This window comes from Thalassophryne amazonica, chromosome 15, assembly GCF_902500255.1.
Source record: "Thalassophryne amazonica chromosome 15, fThaAma1.1, whole genome shotgun sequence".
Classification (NCBI taxonomy): domain Eukaryota; kingdom Metazoa; phylum Chordata; class Actinopteri; order Batrachoidiformes; family Batrachoididae; genus Thalassophryne; species Thalassophryne amazonica.
Genome location: NC_047117.1, coordinates 53,390,128 through 53,407,328, shown reverse-complemented (window position 1 = coordinate 53,407,328; position 17,201 = coordinate 53,390,128). Strand labels below are relative to the sequence as shown.

The window sequence follows — 17,201 nt, the reverse complement described above, 5'->3', positions numbered from 1 at the left end:
TTGTGTGGGGGGCAGACCTCAATTGGTATGGGGAGGATGTGCTGAAGTGCCTTTCACATTGGCGTATTCATAGAGTTGCGTATTGCAGCGTTATGTTTCATTAAATGTGCCCTAACTGCGCGCGTACTCAGCCTTTTTCAATGTTCGTTTCATACTTGCAGCTGCGAGTGTTCACTTTTTAATGTGTGCACACAGTCGCGTATACCATGCCGCTATTAAACCAGTTCAGTGCTATTTTCTGCCTCTGTGGAAGTGTGCTCTGTTCTCTACTGCAGGTGTGGTGCGGCTCAAAAACAATGTCATTTAACATTATTATTATTATTAGTAGTAGTAGTAGTAAGTCCCTTCAGCTGCTCCCTTGTTTGCACTCGGGGTCGCCACAGCAAATCCAAGGTGGATCTGCATGTTGAATTGGCACAGGTTTTACACCGGATGCCCTTCCTGACGCAACTCCACATTACATGGAGAAATGTGGCAGGGGTGGGATTTGAACCCGGAGCCTTCTGAACTGAAACCAAGCACATTAACCACTTGGCCACCACCCCTGCTATTATTATTATTATTATTATTATTATTATTATTATTATTATTATTAATTTGTCTTGGTGGATCATTTTCATTGTGTACAGATGCTGCTGAGTCTGGCTGTGGTAAAGGCTGCCCTGAACGAAACGCTGTGACTCATTAAACTTTTAAACCTCCGGTTGCTCCAATCAGGTCCGCTGATTTGATCAGACCTGATCGATCAGGGTGTTTGATGAGCGCGGCGACATGCAGCGAGTGTGCGTTTATTTTAGAGTCACAGCTCTTTTCAGATTTGATCAGGCCTGATCAATCAGGGTGTTTGATGAGCGCACCGACATGCAGCGAGTGCGCGTTTATTTTAAAGAGTCACAGCTCTTTTCAGGTTTGATCAGACCTGATCGATCAGGGCGTTTGATGAGCGCACCGACATGCAGCAAGTGCACGTTTATTTTTAAAGAGTCACAGCTCTTTTCAGGTTTGATCAGACCTGATCAATCAGGGAGTTTGATGAGCGCGCCGACATGCAGCTAGTACGCTTTTATTTTAAAGTCACAGGTTTGATCAGACACAGAGAGAGAGAGAGAGAGAGAGAGAGAGAGAGAGAATGAGCGAAGAGAATGAGCGACCAACCTGCTGTTTCTGTTGTGTTTCTGGATTTCTGAGTTGATGTTCGATTCCCTGTCCTGATCACACACAGGTGCTGTGGGCTGTGTGATCATGTTTTCAGCTGATTCACTCTGGATTCATGCACTCAGTTTTTGGTTGTGTACAGAAGCGCAGTGTTGCACAGACTTGCATGCAGTAATACTGTGCTGCGCAGACCTGCTTAAAACTGTGTCCAGCGCTTTACGCCGGAGAAAATTAAACATGTTTAATTTCTTCCGTCCTACGTGCGTAGGCCTCAACATACTCCTGTGTAGGGAGCAAAAACTCGACTTAGAACTGCTCAAATCAGCATAGACGATACGCCACAATGAGCAGCTCTACAAATACGCCTGGTATTAGGACTGTGCAATTGTCTTTCAAATCTCCAGGAGAACTCGTTCAGTTGATTGGCAAGACAAAGGTTGTTGAAAGAGTGGGACAGGTTAAGCCCCTTTTTAGACCGTGTACACAATGCAGTGAAAGGACACGCTCAGAAAGAGCACAGAAATAAAAAATGCTGATTGCAGCCTGACTGCGGCTGGAACTCCTCACTCTTAAATTCTCTCACAACTGTGTTTAAATAAAGTCCATAAAGGTCCTGCTCACAAACTGATTGCCAGCTACAGGACATGTTCACATCCAGTAAAGTCCGGACATCTCCAGTCCACTCACGGAAGGTTCGTTGATGTGAACAATTAAAAGAAAAAAAACTGGCTGGCTGCTGCTGCAGTTCCTCGCTCTCCCCTCAAACTCTCTCATCATTGTGTTAAATAAAGGACAAAAAATGAACATGTCCTGCTCACAGACTGACTTCCAGAGACAGGACATGTCCACATCAAGTATAACTCCAGACATCTCCACATTTACACACGGATGGTTCGTTGGCGCACACACACACACACACACGCGCATCTTGCGGTCAAAGGAGAAACTGTTGCTCCCAGTTGCATCATGTGTCCTCATGACGACGCCATGTGGAAGCAACTCAGCCACAACAGCGTGAGGGGTGCAAAGGATGAAGCAAATCGGACGCCAAAAATTAAACATGTTTCATTTTTGTTTGCGTCCTCTGCTCGACGCAGAATTAAGTGGTTTCAGCGCAAGTCAGAGCAACAGGACGGTACTCGGCGTGACTGGAAGCAACACCCTCACAAGACAACGTTACCCGATGCCAATTTATGATTCCTGCTTTGTTCAATTGTTCCCGCAGTATAAATCACACAGGATTGTTTTTATACCGTGTACACAATGCAATAAAACTACACGCTCAAAAAACAGCACAGAAAAAAAATGTGGATTGCAGCTGCAGCAGCTCCTCCCTTTTCTCTCACAAATATGTTTGTATAAAGTCCATAAACGTCCTGCTCACAGACTGATTGCCAGAGACAAGTATCAAGTATAACTCCAGATATCTCCACATTTGCTCACGGATGGTTCGTTCACGCGCGCACATGTGAACAATTAAAAGAACGAAAAAAACTGTCTGGCTGCAGGCAGTGAGTTCCTTGTTCTCCCCTCAAACTCTCTCATCACTGTTAAAAAAGGGACAAAAAAGGACATAAGTCTGAAGGGCAGTTCTGAGGTCAACCTACATGCACACAGCAAGTATGGTGGAAATCAATCAAAACACCTCAGAGGAGGAATATAACAGGCAAATGCACATGCGGACGCATGCAATTTTCATATGGGTCATCTGTATTTCTCAGTAATGTAGTGCTGGGAGTTGTGTGCACATGCACATTTTCACTTAAATGCATTTTGCAATGAACCACATAAATAAAAACAGACATTCTCTGCACATTCATGACCAGCCCAGGTAACTACGGCTGTGTCACAATGATTTGAAGCAGATGAAGGTGGATACTGCTGTTATTTGCAGTTTGATGATGGTGAGAGGAGGTGCAGTGGAAAGAATGTAAATGAGAATACATGAATGCACTCATATGCAGTCATTCACTGAATTATTGCTGGGTTGCATCTCCTGTACTGTATGTAGTATCAAGAGGAGTGGAGTAGCATTGGATGGACTGTAAAAGGAAGGTTGAAAATATAATTCAGTTTGCAAAAAACAAGAAGAACGTCATCATGGTTTGGCTGACTTGACACCTACTCTTGATTTCAAGAGGTAAAAATCTGAACACTATGTGAAATGTGTTTAGACACATGGCTCCCTCCATCCACATTTTATAGAAGCAGTATGAGGCCCTGAGTGTACATGTTACCCCGGCCAGGATACGAGTCCATCCCAAGTTACTTCCCCAGCCAAGGCCATTAACAGTCTGAAAATGAGTAGACTAGAACAATGCAGATGAAGTTGTTTGTCCAAGTACACAGACAAGTAGTGTGACTGGGAATCAAACTCAGGTGAACAAATTGGTCGTCCAACTTGTATCTCAATGATCTACCTCCTCTGCTCAGAATTTTTATCACCATCCATTTATCCATGGTCAATTAGGTAGTTCAGATTTTGGTGCACAAGTTTAATTTCTATTACATTTTGAAATTTGATGTGAATGTTGGCCTTGATGCATAGATGAGCTGACTAAACTTTGCTGGAAATGTAGAGCTGGACTTTCCCTTTGAACCCCCCCCCCCCCCCCCCCCCCAGAGGCCAAGCAGTCAGTGCACTTGTTTGCAGTGCAGAAGGATTCCTTCAAGGCCACCACTGCCCATTCTCCATGTAATGTGGCAGCCCAGTCTCACATTTTTATTCGTGCTCCCGTCATGAAAAAATATGGAATCACTCAATTCTGAGGAAAAAATTATGGAATCATGAAAAACAAAAGAATGCTCCAACACATCACTAGTATTTTGTTGCACCACCTCTGGCTTTTATAACAGCTTGCAGTCTCTGAGGCATGGACTTAATGAGTGACAAACAGTACTCTTCATCAATCTGGCTCCAACTTTCTCTGATTGCTGTTGCCAGATCAGCTTTGCAGGTTGGAGCCTTGTCATGGACCATTTTCTTCAACTTCCACCAAAGATTTTCAATTGGATTAAGATCCGGACTATTTGCAGGCCATGACATTGACCCTATGTGTCTTTTTGCAAGGAATGTTTTCACAGTTTTTGCTCTATGGCAAGATGCATTATCATCTTGAAAAATGATTTCATCATCCCCAAACATCCTTTCAATTGATGGGATAAGAAAAGTGTCCAAAATATCAACGTAAACTTGTGCATTTATTGATGATGTAATGACAGCCATCTCCCCAGTGCCTTTACCTGACATGCAGCCCTATATCGTCAATGACTGTGGAAATTTACATGTTCTCTTCAGGCAGTCATCTTTATAAATCTCACTGGAACGGCAACAAACAAAAGGTCCAGCATCATCACCTTGCCCAATGCAGATTCGAGATTCATCACCGAATATGACTTTCATCCAGTCATCCACAGTCCACGATTGCTTTTCCTTAGCCCATTGTAAGCTTGTTTTTTTTCTGTTTAGGTGTTAATGATGGCTTTTATTTAGCTTTTCTGTATGTAAATCCCATTTCCTTTAGGCGGTTTCTTATAGTTCGGTTACAGACATTGACTCCAGTTTCCTCGTTCCTCATTTGTTTTGTTGTGCATTTTCGATTTTTGAGACATATTGCTTTAAGTTTTCTGTCTTGACGCTTTGATGTCTTCCTTGGTCTACCAGTATGTTTGCCTTTAACAACCTTCCCATGTTGTTTGTATTTGGTCCAGAGTTTAGACACAGCTGACTGTGAACAACCAACATCTTTTGCAACATTGCATGATGATTTACCCTCTTTTAAGAGTTTGATAATCCTCTCCTTTGTTTCAATTGACATCTCTCGTGTTGGAGACATGATTCATGTCAGTCCACTTGGTGCAACAGCTCTCCAAGGTGTGATCACTCCTTTTTAGATGCAGACTAATGAGCAGATCTGATTTGATGCAGGTGTTAGTTTTGGGGATGAAAATTTACAGGGTGATTCCCTAATATATTCCTCAGAATTGAGCGAGTCCATATTTTTTTCCCTCTGCTTGGTCTAAAAAAGTAACCGTTACTGACTGCCACAATTTTTTTTCCTGATTTCTTATAGTGTTTCTTAAAGCCAGAAAGTTGCCATTTGAAATGACTTTAGTTTTGTGTCATGTCTGTGATCTGCTTTTTTTCTACAAAATTAAACAACTGAATGAACATCCTCTGAGGCCGGTGATTCCATAATTATTGCCAGGGGTTGTATAAAATCAAATCCTTTGAAAATACATCCTAAATGTTTAGTGAGAATGTGCATAAAGCATGATTGTTTACTGCTAATTTTAGATAGGTTTTCGTTTTTGCACCACTGTATGTTTTCTTTTCAACCAGTCATCCATTTTTCCCCCCTCTGTAGGTAATGAAGGTGTGGTGTTTAGCCATTCTGTTGAGACATCACATGTGCGGGCAGAACCCTTCCAGGATCTAAAGTAGGTGTTAATCCTTATTTTCTAAGTATGCATGTGTGTACTGTGAAGGCGCTTGATCATGTTCTCATGGGAAGATGCTGGACATTCCTGCAGAACTGTAGGGTCTGCAGAAGAACCAAGTTTGCAAACTCTGACCACGTATTTGTAATTTCCCTTGGGATTCAGCTGAAATCTTGCATACTGTCAACTGCTGTTTCTAAAACTTAATTTCAAGACTGTTGTGTAGGATTTTGGATACAACCTGTGAGGACTTCAAAATGCAGACACAACAAATGACCCCAATAGAATGTGGGAGTTCGTTTGTGGCAAGACCCAGAAACCTGCCAGAGATTGCAAAAGTGTCAATAATGTTTGTGCAAGCAGGTGTCACATATCAGACAGCACACTAAACATCATACAGAGTAACTTCCACAGCAGAGTATCAATTCTGTGCTCTATGTGAGCTGAGAAAGTGGGATATGATGGTATTGAGGGTAGACAAGGGCCTCTGTTAGAGGAATCTGTGAGCACCTCACACACTATTTTTAGTCTAGTGACTCTTGGCCTTCCAACAGAGCAATCGAAACACGGTGTTCTTTCAAACACACACCTTGTTCGAATGTAGCCGCTTGCTCTGCATTGTGTTTGACACCTCCCACTTGCTCCCCTCAGGATGCAAACTCATGATCTCCGGCATGGAAGGCAGATGCTCTAACCAGTCAGTTAAAACCCTGTGCTCTAGCTTGAGTATCCTTTAGCTGTTGGATTAGTGAGGCCTTTTGACTACCACATGCACAGTGACTTATGCTGGCCTCCATCACATTTCACCCCTACCTTGAACCTCACTCCCATCTGGGTTATGGCACCAGTGTAGCAGCTTGCTCTGTGTTGCTGTGTTTGATACCTCCCACTCTCTCCTCTTGGGATGCCAACTCATGATCTCTGGCATGGGAGGCAGACACTCTGACCAGTTGGCTAAAAGCCCGGGCTCTGGCCTAAGTGGCCAGAGTATCCTTTGGGTGTCGGGGGAGTGAGGCCTATTGACTACCACATGCACAGCAACTCCTGCTGGCCTCCATCACACTAACACAGCCATTGCAAGTGATGGCACAGTCCTGACTCCTGCATCCAGTATTTTTTTGATTGCAATTCAATCTTGCAATCAAGAGTATCATCCAGGCTTTTTGTGCCTTTTTGGAGTCAGTAAGGACGATGTTAGCTAAGCTGACGTCAATGATGGACAACCCTTCTCACCCTTTACATGAACCTTAAGCAGCTCCTTCAGTAATAGCTTGTTGCACCCTTGGTGCCAAACAGAACACCTCCACAGGTCATTTATTCCAGCTGCAGTCAGTTGGAATAAATGATAAATAAATGATAAATAAATGTTTCTAGCACCATAATCACCTGCTGATTTTGCACTATCAACTACGTCTACCATCACCTTTTGTGCTTTATTACATTCACAACTGTGCAATTTATCTTGTGCAACAATTTTGCCATATCTATACATACTTATATTCTCTATATTTTATTTTTCACATAGTCTGTTCAGACCAGTATTTATGCACACACCAGCAAATCATGCAGTATACTTTAGTCACCTTTCTTTAATGTAAATATTTTTTATTACTGTATGACTCTTGCTGCTGCAATGCTGTGAGATCAATAAAGTATATCTTATCTTAATCAGCAACCTTGGGGGCCACTGGAATGACTTCATGACTTAGTTCCTCAGAAAGACTCAGATGAGATATACCTCTTATACTGTAAGGTGAAATCAGCTCCAACACTGTAGTTGGGTTGTGGGCTTCAGTTAGTATTATCCAGCACACAAATGCCACACACCTGAGGACCCAAGCCTCAGGATCAATGCAAGGGAATCTACACATATCACCATACTGCAGGAGAATGATGGCTGTGTTTGACAGGTGGGCATGCACTGGTGGTCTGTATACCTGTAGTAATTTTATCTCAGGCAAATGCCCAGAGACCCTCATAAAAACACAACAGTTTTATCTTTGACCACACACTACACTCTGATGCCAGGATACTTCCAGCAAAAGCATTCACCTTTGGGATGAAGGACTTTGCCAGAGGGCACCTTCGCAATGGTAATGAGAATAAGAATAGTGCTCTTCATTCATCTTGCCACTCACATTTTCCTGCCTAACTGGCAGAACAGAACATATGACCATCTGGTTACAAGCCTGCTTCTTGAACTTTTATGTAATTATTTCCTGATATGCCCTAAACAGCTAGTAAGCAAGGCATCTGATTTACCTGCCATTTTTTATGCTAATTATGACTTCTGAGTCAATACAAAAAATAAATAAATAAAAAAATCTGCAAAATGGAAAATGACACATTCGAATGTGGTTTAATTTCTACAAATATCCTATATAAAATATTTATTTTGTAAAAATTGTAATGTTTACTTGTTATTCTATTGTTATTAGACCTAAGAAATAAATTGCTTACTTTTTTTTTCTTTTTGTTTAATTCCAACTTGAAAATCTGTTGGCATGGATGCATAACTTTTTGTTTTGTTGCTGCAAACAAACATTAAGAACAGGAGGTGACAAATACATACACCGAAGTCTGAACACAATTAGGCTAAGTCCAACTACACATATTAGTGGTGGGCACAGATAACCAAAAAATTTACTTTGATAACAGATTTACAGATAACTGATAAATTCCAATATTGTCTCTAGTACATTTACAACTACTAACAAACTGAATTTGAGTTTTAACTCTAGTGGCTTCTACTAGAATTAAAAGTGACAACAGAGCAAAACAATGAGACCACACTTTTGTCTTTGAACATTCTGCCCCTGCTGGAAGCACTTGCTTACTGCACAGCTTCCAGCACAGAGGCACACTGAGAGCAGCCATAAAGCCCAGCTTTCTGCCAATCACAACACTCCGGTCAGGCAGAGGTCTTGAAAAATAAAGTCATGCTGACTTATGGTTTTGATTTATAAATAACATTAATACTGATAGAATAACTCCATTAATGTAAATTATGTCATTTGTACAAAGTTAAAATATAACATATCTTTTAATGTTGAATAATGCACTAATTCTGAGGTTTTGTAACAAACACAGACAGATCGCAAAGGATTCTGGGTAAAAGTGCCTCTGCTAAAGGTGAGGCAGGGTATACCCTGGACAGGACGCCAGTCTGTCACAGGGCCACATATAGACAAACACATCCACACCTGCACACACACCTACGGACAATTTAAAGTTTCCACCTAACCTGCAATGTCTTTGGATGTGGGAGGAAGCCGGAGCACCCGGAGGCAACCCACGCAAACACGGGGAGAACATGCAAACTCTACACAGAAAGGCCACAGGCGGGAATCGAACCCATGACCTTCTTGATTTCATGCAAAAGTGCTAACCACTAAGCCACTGTGCTGCCCCATCATCAAAGATTTTCCCAGAAAAATTCAAAGATAGAGTACATTCAAGAAAACTATAGTGACATCCATGGCACGGTGGTATTATACAAAATATCAATAGTTTAAAAAAGTCTGATATTGCAAAATGGAAACTTTAATGGCATAACCGGGCATGCACCTATGTGCATGTGCATCATAGATAAACATCGGGGTTAAAGGATGGGGAAGATGTTGGCAGCATAGTATGCCCGAACTGTGTTCCAACTATCCTTCGCTTACTTGAGTAGTAGTTTCTTAACCAATGTAAGTGCACACTAAGTATTTTTATGTAGGACTCCAATGAATAAGACACAGCAGAACTTATGCTAACTATAGACAAATATTACTGATAAAAAAAGTGATTACATGCTTCATATACACCCTATTTGTCATTAGTCATTAGGCATGAAATGGGAAGGAAAGAAACAGCAGACCAAAGCATTCTTATTATCATACTGGTCTTTTTTTATTAATATGTATATAATATGAGCCCAATTCATGCTTTTTCTGGATGCACTTACTCAACATAATTACAAAGTACACAAGTCCTTCTGTCCTGACTTTACTCCCCCTTTTCATTAGTACATTCTGTTTCTTTGTATTTTTCATCACACATTTGCACTCTATTTCTACTTTCTCACTACATGGCTGCTTTGGAATTAACAGTAGTTTCCCCCATAAGAATAGACGAACACACTTTCTCTTTCTTGTTTTCATTCTGTCTGCAAAGCCCTACTTGTATATCCTTCAATCTTTTTCCTCTCATTATGAAAAGTGGAACTTTATACAGTGAAAGCAAATGGGACATGTAATGATCAGGCTGACCATTTGAAGCCAATGATCTGTCTCATGTGTTACCAGTGAAGGAGAGGTAAAGAGAGAAGAGGACAAGCAAAGACACATAAATGTGCACATGGAAACTTTGCAAGATATACAGCATGGACCTATTTGAATCCTACATACTACAGTTATTACTTCACTGTAAGGGGGAGTGAAGTATTGTTTTTAGTGTGTGTGTGTGTGTGTGTGTGTGTGTGTGTGTGTGTGTGTGTGTGTGTGTGTGTGTGTGTGTGTGTGTGTGTGCACTTGTTGCCATGACAATTCAGGACATTTTTATTTTCAGGACACTCGGAAAAATGGGGACATTTTCCACATCCTCATATTTCCAAGTTCTTTACAGCAGGGGTTTTCAAAGTGGGAAGAGTGAGCCCCCCGAGAACAAATGAATAGTTGCGCCCCCCCGACAAACATACACACAATTTCAATATCTTTTTGTGTTTCTTTTTTATTCTTTTACACACCTTAAATGTATGTTAAAAGTATTTGTGTGTTTTTAATGTGTAATCTGTAATCAACGTAAAGAAATTATAATTTTCCCGCTAAACCACTCTCAAAAACAACGGGCACTCTGAAGAACTGATAAGGGACTCGTTAAGAAAAAAGGCTATTGATGTCGGTGGATTGAATTGAATCATTTCTTAATGATTCTCGAAAAGAACCGGTTCATGATACCGATCCCTCGGCCCTCCCTGAAGAACTCTGCGCCCTCAGGGGGTGCACGTCATGGTTTGAAAACCACTGCTCTACAGCATTCTGGACAGATACCCCACCCCAACATGCTCCCACACCAAAAATCTACGAAGTCCTAAAATGTGTAAAATATTACAGTTTTTGGAAAATAAGTGTATCAGTGTATTTATCGTTTTTGCTCATCTTCAGTCATCTTCAAACAGCCTAGTGGCCAGTTTTGGAACTTAAAACACTTTTCGCACACTTTCAATGATGTCACTCAGCTGGTACCCATATGTCACATTGTTTCAACACACTACACACACTCCAACAATAGAAGCAGGTTTAGCATTACTCCAACACACATATTCCATAACATTAGAATGGAATAAAAACATTCTCAAATCTCTCTGCTGATCTAAGCCATTTTTTTCCTTATATTCAGTTTTTGTATTAATAAGAATACTGTAGAAGTACAAAACAAGAAGTACATACATTTAACTGCTCCCTTTTTCCTTTTTTAAAAAAATCAACATTGGTTTACTGAACAGCCTGGCTATGTATTTTGTAAAAACATCTGTAAATACTGCAGTGCAGCTTGTGGCCTAAGTGCAGTACCTTAACAGGCATTTTATGTTTTTTTTTTTGTTTGTTTGTTTTTTTTATTTCTTTGAATGTATTGCATTTATATAAATGGTAAATGAACCACATTTATATAGCACTTTTCCATCTGCATCAGATGCTCAAAGCACTTTACAAATTAAAAAGCACCCCGATGTGAGGGTGCTGCCACACCAACTACACCAGGAGCAGCTAGGGGATTAAGGGAAAAAAAAAAAAGAAAAACAGTTTGCAAATACCAGACATACTGATCAATACTGGTTTACTGGTTACTATGTAGTGTTCCTCTCATTGTCATTCCTGACCTCTGTCTTCCTGTTACTCCTCCTCCCCCTGAGTGAGGAGTTGTACAGTCTGTTGGCCTGATGGACAAAGGAGTTTTTCAGTCTGTTGGTCCTGCACTTGAGAAGGAGCAGTCTGTGGCTGAAGAGGCTACTCTGGTTGCTGATGATGGTGTGCAGAGGGTGACTGGCATTGTCCATAATGTCCAGCAGTCTGTCCAGTTTTCTCTTCTCTGCTACCATCACCAGCTTCATGCCAACCACAGAGCCAGCTTGCCTGATCTATTAAGGACCTGACCCTTAGGGATCCTCTGGTCTCAAGCCCAATGCTTTAACCACTAGACCATCACCTCTCCCCACAAGACTATTTTTTCAAGAGAATATTTATTTTTTTCAAATTCACTACAACATTAGCAGCCTTCAGTTTCTTGTTAGGACTGTGCAACAGTCTCCACTTGTACTTGTGTTGGTGATTTGTCTCAAATGAATGAGCAAGTTTGGCATACAAGTTACATACCTGATCGCAGCAGAACAAAATATGCAACCCAGTCTCACAGCAAGTCCTGATTCAGCAGCACAAAATATACATTAATCTATTGGTTCATGATATTATGATGAAAGGCGCCTCATTTTTGTCACAGGAACACAAATTCATTCTATTCATTCATTCATTAATTCATTCTATTCATTCATTCTATTCTATTCATTCAGCGCCACAGAGAAACACCTCCGTTGGAAGCCTTACGGGACAAGTTTGAACATGCCCAACTGTTAAACAATTTCTCGGACACTCACTCGACTGAAAACCATCGAAAGCCGCCTGAATTTTATGAATGTTATCAACACGGAGGTGTTTCTCTGTGGCGCCGGGCCATGAGCGGCTGGGTGCCGATGCGCGAATCCGTCCGCACGTCTTTCATTACAAAATCTCCTTTAACAGTGGATAAACTGGATAAACTGCTGATCCCGAGCTCTTCTGAAACTTCTCTGTTCTTTCACGACGTCCTGGGTCAACAGAGGCTTAATTTGGAAGTTTTCAGCTCAAAACAGGCTGACGACGGCGGCTTGGAGAGCGGTGCGCCCTCCGGCTCTGTGGGCAGTCCTTAAAGCGACAGTAACACTCCATAATCTCTCATCAGTCCTTAAAATTTTCATTGAAAACCAGCTGAATTTCTCGAATGGTGTCCACTCGGATGTACCTTACAGTTTCTGAAAAAATTTTGATCAAGCAAAGCGCCAGTCTCTGAGCCATTCCTAAACAATGACAAAATAGACGGGAGGGGTGGACCACTCCTCACTCAAAGCCTGCCCACAGGCGAAGGACGCAACCGACAAGCGTGAAAAAACTCACGCATGCGCACGAGGGTTCAAGCTTGTCTGATGTAATCGCACGTGATTCAAATCCATATAGTTTTTGAAAAAAATAAAAAGGTCAGTTTCTTTTCTAATTAGACCTCGTATATGATAATGAGTTTTATTACCAGTTTTCTTCAGACAATTTATGGGATGGATATATGACCATTTCCAAGTCACTAAATATGTCTTGGAATTCTGTGTTCCTGGTCTTTGTTCTTTATTGTATTCTTTGTTCTCATGTATTGCATTTTCGGTTTAGTCATTTATTGCTTTTCTTTCTGTCACTAGTTTCTTTCTTGGTTATCTTTTATTTTATTAGTCATGTATGTATTGGTTTAGCTTTTCACATTCTTTACATTATGCTTTCGTCTCAGGTTTTGCTTATTGTTTTTCTTCAGTGTTTCACATCTGATTCAGTTCTGTTTGTGATTTATTGTATTCTCTGTTTGAGCTATTTTGTATTGTCATTGTATTTATTTTTATACTGTATTCAGTTCTGTTCCAGTTTTGTTTATTATTATTGATCTCCTGGTTTTCCACTTTGATTAGTCACATTATTTCCTAGTTTTTTCCCATTTTGTTTTGCTCACTTTTATTATTGTCTAATTTTCCTTCGTTAATTTTCTAGTCACTTGGTTCCTTTGGTTTGTCTGCATTGCGTATTCCTCCCTCACCCTCTTGCACCTGTTCCTCATCTGTCAGCCACGCCCCCCCCTTTCCAGATCCTTCGTCCTCACATGCACCTTGTTTTCCTGTCACCACCTTCCTTATTTAAACTGCGTCTGTTCACTCCCTCACTGCTCGTTTGTCGATGATGTTCATCACTTACCAGCACTTCGTCTTGTCCTGTTTTTGCTCAAGCCGTGTTTTGATTCTGCTCTGTGTACCGGATCCTGCTTAAACCCTACTTATTTTTGACCACGTCCTCTGTCTCGCTCCTCCCTGGTACTTTTGCTCCGTGGACTGCCTTCCTGTTACCAAACCCCTGCCTGTAATAAAGACCAGTGTTTTTACTCATACATCCAGTTTGAGAGCCTGCATTTGTGTCCGGCCTCTGTCTGTGCCTCGCCTTTGCTCAGCCTGACAGCAATGTAGTAATCCAGCAATTCCAGTAATGTTCTAATCTGGCTGACCAATCAACCACTGCTTTTTGTGATTACAAGCCATCACATGTACCTGTAAAAGAAAAATAATGGTATCAGAGTCTTCTCCCATTAGGGTGACGTCTTGCCAGCGCAGGCAGAGGAAAATGTGTCACTCTGAGAGACCTCTAAATGTTATCTGATTGACTTCAGATGTGGTCTGCACCTATAAAACCCCAAGTGGAACAAAAACAACTTGTGGCCCGAAGTCTCTCACAACTTTCATTTTTTCACTATATAACATGAACAGCCCTAATGGTGATCAGGTAATAATATGCATATTACAGTGGTGAGATCCATTCAGCTCTGTGCCTGATGTGCGCTATGACGCATTACTGCACATGAGACCATGGACAGGCACAGCGGCACACAGTAGTCTTGGTTTGATCGTGTGTTGTTCACATTCACTGTATATGATAAATGTGTGCCATATACATGTTATTACATATCAGTATTTCCTTTGCCCTCCGTGGCCGGGGGCCAGTGGAGGTGGACGTCCTAGAACATGCTTGGCTTGACCGATCAATCTCAGAACTCAGTCAACCGCGATCAGATCATTTTAGATGTTGTTTTGATGCCATCAGAAAATGTAGACTGCGATCAGATGATGCAAAAACTGCACATAGACCGCCATCAGATGTGCGTTCCATCTCAGTGGTGCCAAGAGTGTTTTGAACATGTGCAACACACTCGGTACAGCCGAGCAAATGGAACCAAATATGTAGATGCTCACAGACTGTCGTCTGTTGGTCTGCGGACCACAAGTCAATATTTCCCGAATGTGGCCGGATGTGTCATTCTGACGCAGTTCGGCCTCAATTGGTGTATGTGTGATGGGGGTATAAACTTTAGACCAAATTTCTAATCTAGAAGTAGCGTTATTGATGTTTTATAATTAAGAAACAATGGTATTGTACAAATCTTAGCAGAAAACTTACAATATTTTATGAGTATGCAATTCTGTAATAAATCCATCAGTTGTACATGATAGCCTCCAGGTTAAAGCTGAGTGCTGAAGTGTCATCATTTATTAATAAGGTAACTTCTGGAAGAAGTGGAATTTTGAAGTCATATTTTGTATTCTAACAGAATATTAGAAAAAATAATGAATGGGTCAGTTGTGTTATTTTATTTAGTGCCTTTACAACAAGCAACTAGAAAATTGGAAAATTGGAAATTTGGAAAATCTTTGGGAATCACTGGGTTCCGTCATGTTAAAATCCGAGGGAGACACAGTACATGCCTGCACTCTATGGCTTTGGTTTGGTGCACAAGAAGGTTCCCTACACCTACACTAATGTCATATAATTTTAGATGCACCTCACACTTTTGTTTGTAATCCAGTGGATTCGATTGGCTTTGCTCAAAATGTAAATGAGTCCACCCACCACTTTAATCATACCTTAGATCTTGTTCTGACTTATGGTATGGAAATTGAAGACTTAACAGTATTCCCTGAAAACCCCCTTCTGTCTGATCATTTCTTAAAAACATTTACATTTACTCTAATGGACTACCCAGCAGTGGGGAATAAGTTTCATTACAGTAGAAGTCTTTCAGAAAGCGCTGTAACTAGGTTTAAGGATATGATTCCTTCTTTATGTTCTCCAATGCCATATACCAACACAGGGCAGAGTAGCTACCTAAACTCTGTGAGTGAGATAGATTATCTCATCAATAGTTTTATATCCTCATTGAGGACAACTTTGGATGCTGTAGCTCCTCTGAAAAAGAGAGCCTTAAATCAGAAGTGCCTGACTCCGTGGTATAACTCACAAACTCGCAGCTTAAAGCAGATAACCCGTAAGTTGGAGAGGAAATGGCGTCTCACTAATTTAGAAGATCTTCACTTAGACTGGAAAAAGAGTCTGTTGCTCTATAAAAAAAAAGCCCTCTGTAAAGCTAGGACATCTTACTACTCATCACTAATTGAAGAAAATAAGAACAACCCCAGGTTTCTTTTCAGTACTGTAGCCAGGCTGACAAAGAGTCAGGGCTCTATTGAGCCGAGTATGCCTTTAACTTTAACTAGTAATGACCATGATTTTCTTTGGTAATAAAATTTTAACTATTAGAGAAAAAATTACTTATGACCATCCCAAAGACATATCATTCTCTTTCAGTGATTCTTTCAGTGATGCCGGTATTTGGTTAGACTCTTTCTCTCCGATTGTTCTGTCTGAGTTATTTTCGTTAGTTACTTCCTCCAAACCATCAACATGTCTATTAGACCCCATTCCTACCAGGCTGCTCAAGGAAGCCCTACCATTAATTAATGCTTCGATCTTAAATATGATCAATCTGTCTTTATTAGTTGGCTATGTACCACAGGCTTTTAAGGTGGCAGTAATTAAACCATTACTTAAAAAGCCATCACTTGACCCAGCTATCTTAGCTAATTACAGGCCAATCTCCAACCTTCCTTTTCTCTCAAATATTCTTGAAAGGGTAGTTGTAAAACAGCTAACTGATCATCTGCAGAGGAATGGTCTACAACCCCTGGAATCACCGGCTTCGGAGGATGTTCATTCAGTTGTTTAATTTTGTAGAAAAAAAGGAGATCACAGACATGACACAAAACTAAAGTCATTTCAAATGGCAACTTTCTGGCTTTAAGAAACACTATAAGAAATCAGGAAAAAAATTGTGGCAGTCAGTAACGGTTACTTTTTTAGACCAAGCAGAGGGAAAAAAATATGGAATCACTCAATTCTGAGGAATAAATTAGGGAATCACCCTGTAAATTTTCATCCCCAAAACTAACACCTGCATCAAATCAGATCTGCTCGTTAGTCTGCATCTAAAAAGGAGTGATCACACCTTGGAGAGCTGTTGCACCAAGTGGACTGACATGAATCATGGCTCCAACACAAGAGATGTCAATTGAAACAAAGGAGAGGATTATCAAAGTAAATCATCACGCAATGTTGCAAAAGATGTTGGTTGTTCACAGTCAGCTGTGTCTAAACTCTGGACCAAATACAAACAACATGGGAAGGTTGTTAAAGGCAAACATACTGGTAGACCAAGGAAGACATCAAAGCGTCAAGACAGAAAACTTAAAGCAATATGTCTCAAAAATTAAAAATGCACAACAAAACAAATGAGGGATGAATGGGAGGAAACTGGAGTCAATGTCTGTGACCGAACTGTAAGAAACCGCCTAAAGGCAATGGGATTTACATACAGAAAAGCTAAATGAAAGCCATCATTAACACCTAAACAGAAAAAAACAAGGTTACAATGGGCTAAGGAAAAGCAATCGTGGA

The 17,201-nt window shown here is 40.8% G+C and overlaps 1 protein-coding gene across 1 annotated transcript in view; it reads left to right on the top strand.

Annotated features, from left to right (window-relative positions):
- The window catches only part of LOC117527125 (zeta-sarcoglycan), a 1,464,030-nt gene that overhangs the window by 1,228,764 nt on the left and 218,065 nt on the right, over nucleotides 1–17,201 (top strand). The window contains exon 6 of the mRNA XM_034189309.1: nucleotides 5,523–5,595. Within this exon, the coding sequence (XP_034045200.1) occupies nucleotides 5,523–5,595 (73 nt within the window). The remainder of the gene's footprint in view (nucleotides 1–5,522; nucleotides 5,596–17,201) is intronic.